This window comes from Dendropsophus ebraccatus, chromosome 14 (genome assembly GCF_027789765.1).
Source record: "Dendropsophus ebraccatus isolate aDenEbr1 chromosome 14, aDenEbr1.pat, whole genome shotgun sequence".
Lineage (NCBI taxonomy): Eukaryota > Metazoa > Chordata > Amphibia > Anura > Hylidae > Dendropsophus > Dendropsophus ebraccatus.
Genome location: NC_091467.1, coordinates 42,986,643 through 42,993,191, shown reverse-complemented (window position 1 = coordinate 42,993,191; position 6,549 = coordinate 42,986,643). Strand labels below are relative to the sequence as shown.

The following is a 6,549-nucleotide window of genomic DNA, read 5'->3' as shown; positions in this document are numbered from 1 at the left end:
CTTTGTCAGAAGTCTGATTATTTTTCATTCACTGAAGTAGCACTAACACTGTAGGTACTGCTGCTGTGGTCTCTACCAGTGTAATGTGTGACACTGCTGATTCCAGAGAACAATAGCCTGTACTCTCTCTCCTGTGTGTGTGTGTGTGTGTGTGTGTGTGTGTGTGTGTATGTATGTATGCAAAAAAGGGGTCCGTGGAGCCTCAGTTTCGAGTCTCAAAACACGTGAATAGCCAGATATCCCTCTCTCCAGAGAAGGAAGCCCATTGCCAAGGGGTGCCTCCTAGTGGGGAAAGCACCAAACCACCCTGATACGTAGTCCCTCAGGTCCTCACTCTGTTGCGAGCTTTGGGACCTAAATAGGGAAACACCAGGGTGGCCCCTGTAAGTCAAAGTCTAACTCTGTGGCGAGTATAACAACATAAGACAAGGGTTACCAAGGCTAGGCATCCATCCACAGACTGCAGTTTCGGGGTATTTGCCCCTCGTCAGTGTGGAGCAGGATTCTGGCTACTGGGGCAATGACAAATCATCCAACACCCTTCATCCCACCCACCACCCCCACGGAGAGAGAGCTGTTTGCCCGAAGCATCTTTCTGGGGAAATAAAGGTATACGTTATGTTACACAAATGGTGAATGGAAATTTGAGATCTTTGGCAGATATGAAGGTAGACTATGGTGAGGGTAGCTTTCACTTTTTGAGATATGGACAAGTAAAGAATGCTTTTAGGTGTACTTGTAATGTAGAGATCTGGCACGCTTTTTTTTTACTATATTAGGGAACCTCAGAGGGGAGGTAAGGTGTTGAGATGTATTTATAATCAGGGAGAGGGGAGGCGGGCAGTTGAGAAGGATTAAAAGTAAATGGGAAGAGAAAGTAGGGCTGATGGGAGAGGAAGATTGGGAGTTGGTCCTCAGTAATGTTAGAGATGCTACAGTCTCCCAGACTCATTGAATAATCCAATTGAATATCTTATACCAACTTTATTACTCCCCGCAGGGGTTGGTAAATAGGGGTTGCAGAGCTGACGCACTTTGTCCCAAATGCGGGAAGGATGGCGCAGATTTTATGCACCTATTATGGGAGTGTGATAATGTGCAGGTCTTGTGGAAGGGGATGATGGAATTTCTTAGAGTAAAATTAAAAATTAATTTGGATCTGGACACTTGGAAATTGATCTTGTGTGGATTCCCGAATGATGGGGGGAAAGGCACTCTTTGTAACAAAGCTTGTGTAATCATAAAAGTTCGGTACTGGATGGGTCCGAAAGTGGCGGTGATAAAGGAATGGTGGTCCCTTATGGATCTGGGGAGGGAATATGAAGACGTTCTGGCCAGAAAGATATCTGATAGAGCAGTTGGAAAAATATTGGAAGATCTGGGATGGATGGCAGAGTTTAGAAGGCTAAAAGAGCTTAAAGAGAATGTACCACCTGGTACATCCTCTTTAACCTAAACCCACTGACCAAACGGCGCCGGCACGGGGAAGCCGATGCCGCGGTCCGTTTTTCGGACGGAGGCCCGGTTCCCGTGTTTGGCGCTGTTCTATTCACCGGAACCGGACGGTGCTCAAGCACTGGAGGTAGGCCGGCCCGCCCCCAGTGGGAGGGGATTATATCCCACTGGGGGCGGCCCGGCCGGCCTCCAGTGCTTGAGCACTGTCCGGTTCCGGTGCACAGAACGGCGCCGAGCACGGGAACCGGGCCTCGGTCCGAAAAACGGACCGCGGCATCGGCTTCCCCGTGCCGGCGCCGTTTGATCAGTGGGTTTAGGTTAAAGAGAATGTACCTGGTGGTACATCATCTTTAAAAATTGATTCCTCGTCTTGGTTTTTTGATTTTTCCCTTTTTTTTTACCCCTTGTTTTTTGTTTGCTCTCTCGAGCCAGAATAATTTTAAAGGAAGGACGTCTACTTCCTGCTGCATCCACTTCTGGCTTTGGCTCAGAAACTGCAATGGCAGTTAGCAAAAAAAGCTGCAGTGTGTGACAGTAGCCTTATGCTGGAGTCCCACATGACAGTTCTCACTCTTCATAGGAGCATTATCAGGAGGAGGTCTGAAGACTTCTTTGAGGAGAAAAACTAGTTGAGGGGCTATTGGGTTGTTGTTTTTATACAGCACTCAGGCATCAATGTATCCCTTTAGAGTAGTCTGCAGCTACATAGTCCATGCTAGGTTGCGTCTGACAAGCATTACGTCATTATCAAGTACCCTGCTGCTTCTGAGTTGTTGTTTTTTTAAACAAAGTTACAAATTTTATTGGGAAAATAAACACTGTTTTATATTTAGGGTTTGACCCTGGTTTAGGTTTATGTAATTGATTATTACCCACCTTCCATTATCCCTTTTTGCGCAGTTATTGGTTTGCGAGTAGGAAACATGCATGGACCTCCTAACCCTTACTTTTCTGGCCAATCACAGAACAGAACTACTCTTACTATGCCATGACATGATGCTAGTGAAAGTGCACTGAAAAGGCTGCACTGCTCAGGGGAAAATTTACCTAGTACACTTCATTAGACAGCGTGTGGGTGGGACAAGGGGTTACTGAGTTTGCAAGCGACTATGTGAACAGAAATAAAAAATCAGAAGCACAGCAAGGAAGGGGTTATGCTAAGCACTGAGCTTCTACTGTTGCTGCTGAGAAGCTTAAAGGAGGGGGAGATTACACTTGCATCAGTGCAGGCTGCTTTGTCGTTATGGTGGCCGTCTGAGGTGAGGCTTCATGTAAGCTCAGGTTTCGTGTACAGGATGATGGTTTAAATAATTTTTTGGGGGATTTTTTTTTTTTTTTGCAAAAACAGCACTGTCCATATCCCCAGCTTGTATGTGGTATTACAACTTAGCTCCATTCATTTCAATGGGACTGAGATGAAAAACCCTCACCTAAATGATGAGACGATGTTTGTGGGAGAAAGCAGCCATGTTTTTCTAAGCCTGATTAACAACTTTAATCTAATTAATATGTGTATCTGAAGTGTCATGCACTAACCGGTTTTGTTTACCCCCCTGAGGGAAGAACTGCCTGAGAAGATTAGATGTGGAGAGTTACTCCATTTGCCAGCACTTTACCAACCAAAGCAAAGCTGGGAGACAGTTTACTCTCATTACACTCTTATAAATCCTGGCGTAATGGAGATCAACTTTAAAGGACATCGAGCCCTAGTGACTGGGGCAGGGAAGGGTGAGTATGCCAACTGTACTCATGCACACCCTTGGCACCACGTAACCCTTATTTATGGTTCAGTTATTTGTACAACATACTTCTAGCAAAGACCATGTAACATTTCTATGTCATCAACTGTTTGGCTAATATTGGATCATGCATGGACATTCTGGATAGCTGTGGCTTGTTTTCGCAGGTATTGGTCGGGAAACAGTGAAGGCTTTGTGGGCATCAGGAGCTGAGGTTGTCGCACTGAGCCGAACCGCAGAAGACTTGGAGACCCTGAAGCAGGAGGTAATCTCGCCCATATACTGCCTATCATCACGTATCAGCAGCAATGTGTAATACTTTGTTCTTAGATATAGCTAACAATAGGTTTCTCTGTAATCATTTATACAGAGATTATAATGAGTAGGTGCCCTCTCTTTTTAATACAGTCCATTTAAAGGGGAACTGTCAGCAGGTAATAGACATACCATCCTCCTCGGTGCCCCGTGTGCAACAGGGGACTATCAGCAGGTTAGATTCGTCTAACCTGCTTATAGTTCCCCTTTAATGCTTCACCCTATGTGGGATTTTGCTTTTGCTGGTGTCCCAGTTATTTCAGCCCAGCAGAAGTTTATTTTCTCTTTTTACTTATGTAAATCATCATCTTTCCATTAACTGAAAGCAAGAATAGGTCAGTGTATTATGCAGTAAAGGTGGTAGAGTGCCCCACCGTGTGGCACTGTATTTTAGGGGCTTGGGCTTCATATCTCCCAAGCTGGTGTTGGCTCTATACTGTTGTACCTGTTGTACCTGGGCTACCACCAGCGCATCACTTCCCACAGGACAGCCACTGACCTGCCCCATACACATACCAGGACAAGAGAACATTGAGCGCACACTGAGGTCCCTGGTCTTTGGTGGAGGAAGAGGCAGCAGGGATCAGGTGATGGCATCCCTGTGGTTGCTGGAGCTGTACAGTGGGAACGGGGGTCTGCACTGTGCCCCCCACCCATCAGACTGTAAAGCACCAGCACGCCATTATCCGTTTCCACAGTCCTTGCAGCCTCCTCCTCCAGAGACATGTGCAAACAGCCGGGAGGGGAGCGTGTCTGGGCTGAGCAGGATTGCATTATAAGGGTTAATGGTACTGACTTGTTGGTTGCAAATATAGATGAGTGAATTGCTCATCTAAATGAAATAATGAAATGAACTGCTTTGTTTGATCAGCCATCCGCTCATCAAGTCGGCTGGCTGTCAGCGCTGCTCCGCTTCCTGCCATTCCTCCCTGGATACCGGGAAAAGCTGGATCCAATCCTGGAAAGCTTCTCCTAGTTGGATCCAGCTTTTCCTCAACACCCGGGGTGGAGCAGCTGATCAAACAAAGCGATTTGCTTCGTTTAGCTGAGCGATTCACTCATATCTAGTTGCAAGCAACTCAGGTTCCTTATAAATGCCTGCACCCGATCTGGGCTGAGATGCAATACAACACATAGCCTGTAGACATATGGCAGTTTTGGAGCCAAAGCCAGGAGTGGATCTGGCAGGTGGGAGACATATGCTTCCTTCATTTTATCCATTACTTTGAATCCTCTTTTGGTTTTGGCTCAAAAATTGCAATGACAGTTTTAAAAACAAAAACTGCCATGTGTGAAACCAGCCTTAGGGCAGCTTCACACACAAGGGATCACTGTCGGCGCATACATTACCTGTCCTTGCTCTTGCTTGTTGCACAGGCTCCCGGCTTCCTGCTCTCCTGCTTAGCCAATCAGTGGATGCGGCTGAGCAACACACTGATTGGTTGAGCGCAGGGAGGGCACAAGGGGCACGTGCCCCGGGGCCCCCACCACACAGGGGCCCCCACCAGCCCGAACCCGGAAGCAGAGATCCGGGTTCAGGCTGATATCAGGGCCGGCGTCAGCACCCAGCTTACTCGGGCCCCCAGGGGCGGGTGCTGCTGACCCTGAGTCCAGGGGGGCCCTCCCTCCCTCCCTAGAATGGAGTTGTTAGAAGGAGGTGTAAAGGACCTACCATGTCTGCAGCAGAGCGATGTGGAAGGACCTGTGGTGACGTCATAAGGGGAGGGGCTGAGAACGGGAGGATGCTGGTGGATGAAGGATGCTGGTGATCATTGTCATGTGACTTGAGGGGGCGGGGTTTACTTATACCTCCCCTCTGTATGCTGGGAGTTGTAGTCCTCTTATATCTCCTCCTGTAATGTCCTCTGATCTCCCATAATAACAGGCTGGCCATGCTGTTAGTTGTGGTCCTCTTATATCTCCTCCTGTAATGTCCTCTGATCTCCCATAATAACAGGCTGGCCATGCTTGGAGTTGTAGTCCTCTTATACCTCCTCCTGTAATGTCCTCTGATCTCCCATAATAACAGGCTGTCCATGCTGGGAGTTGTAGTCCTCTTATACCTCCTCCTGTAATGTCCTCTGATCACCCATAATAACAGGCTGGCCATGCTGGGAGTTGTAGTCTTCTTATACCTCCTCCTGTAATGTCCTCCGATCTCCCATAATAACAGGCTGGACATGCTGGAAGTTGTAGTCCTCTTATACCTCCTCCTGTAATGTCCTCTGATCACCCATAATAACAGGCTGGACATGCTGGGAGTTGTAGTCCTCATATCTCCTCCTGTAATGTCCTCTGATCACCCATAATAACAGGCTGGACATGCTGGGAGTTGTAGTCCTATTATATCTCCTCCTGTAATGTCCTCTGATCTCCCATAATAACAGGTTGGCCATGCTGGGAGTTGTAGTTCCCCCCGGTATACCTCATGTAATGCCTCCTTCTAGCAACTCCATTGCTCTAAGGTGAAGAAGCTAGAATACAGACTCCAGGGGGAGGACCTCCTTCTAGCAACTTCATTCTAGTCTCTACCCTGCGTGGATCCGATCTCACCAGCAGACACAGAGCAATGACGTCATCACGCCTGTTGGTGCATCCACAAGGCGCACACAAGGGAGAAGAGAGTAGGGAGAAGAGGACCCGTCCCCCACCCGCATTAGGTGAGTATGATTTTATTTTTTTATTTTCTTGTATTGAGAGAGAGCAGGGGGCATTTCTATGGGGGCAGGGGGCATTAATATAGGGGCTGAGCAGGGGGCATTTCTATGGGGGAAGAGCAGGGGGTATCTACTATGGGGCATTACTTTGGGGCAGAGGACATTACTATAGGAGCTGAGCAGGGGGCATCTACTATGGGGCAGGGGACATTACTGTGGGGGCATGAGACATTACTATGGGGGCAGAGCATGGGACATTACTATGGGGCAGGGGACATTACTATGGGGGGCAGGGCAGGGGACATTACTATGGGGGCAGAGCAGGGGACATCACTATGGGGGCAGGGCAGGGGACATTACTATGGGGGCAGGGCAGGGGACAT

General features: G+C 48.0%; 1 protein-coding gene across 1 annotated transcript in view; it reads left to right on the top strand.

Annotated features, from left to right (window-relative positions):
* The first annotated feature begins 3,045 nt into the window (after positions 1-3,045).
* The window catches only part of LOC138772123 (L-xylulose reductase-like), a 31,148-nt gene continuing 27,644 nt past the window's right edge, over positions 3,046-6,549 (top strand). Inside the window, exons 1-2 of the mRNA XM_069952278.1 lie at positions 3,046-3,183; positions 3,362-3,459. Of these exons, the coding sequence (XP_069808379.1) occupies positions 3,132-3,183; positions 3,362-3,459 (150 nt within the window). The 5' untranslated portion in view covers positions 3,046-3,131. The remainder of the gene's footprint in view (positions 3,184-3,361; positions 3,460-6,549) is intronic.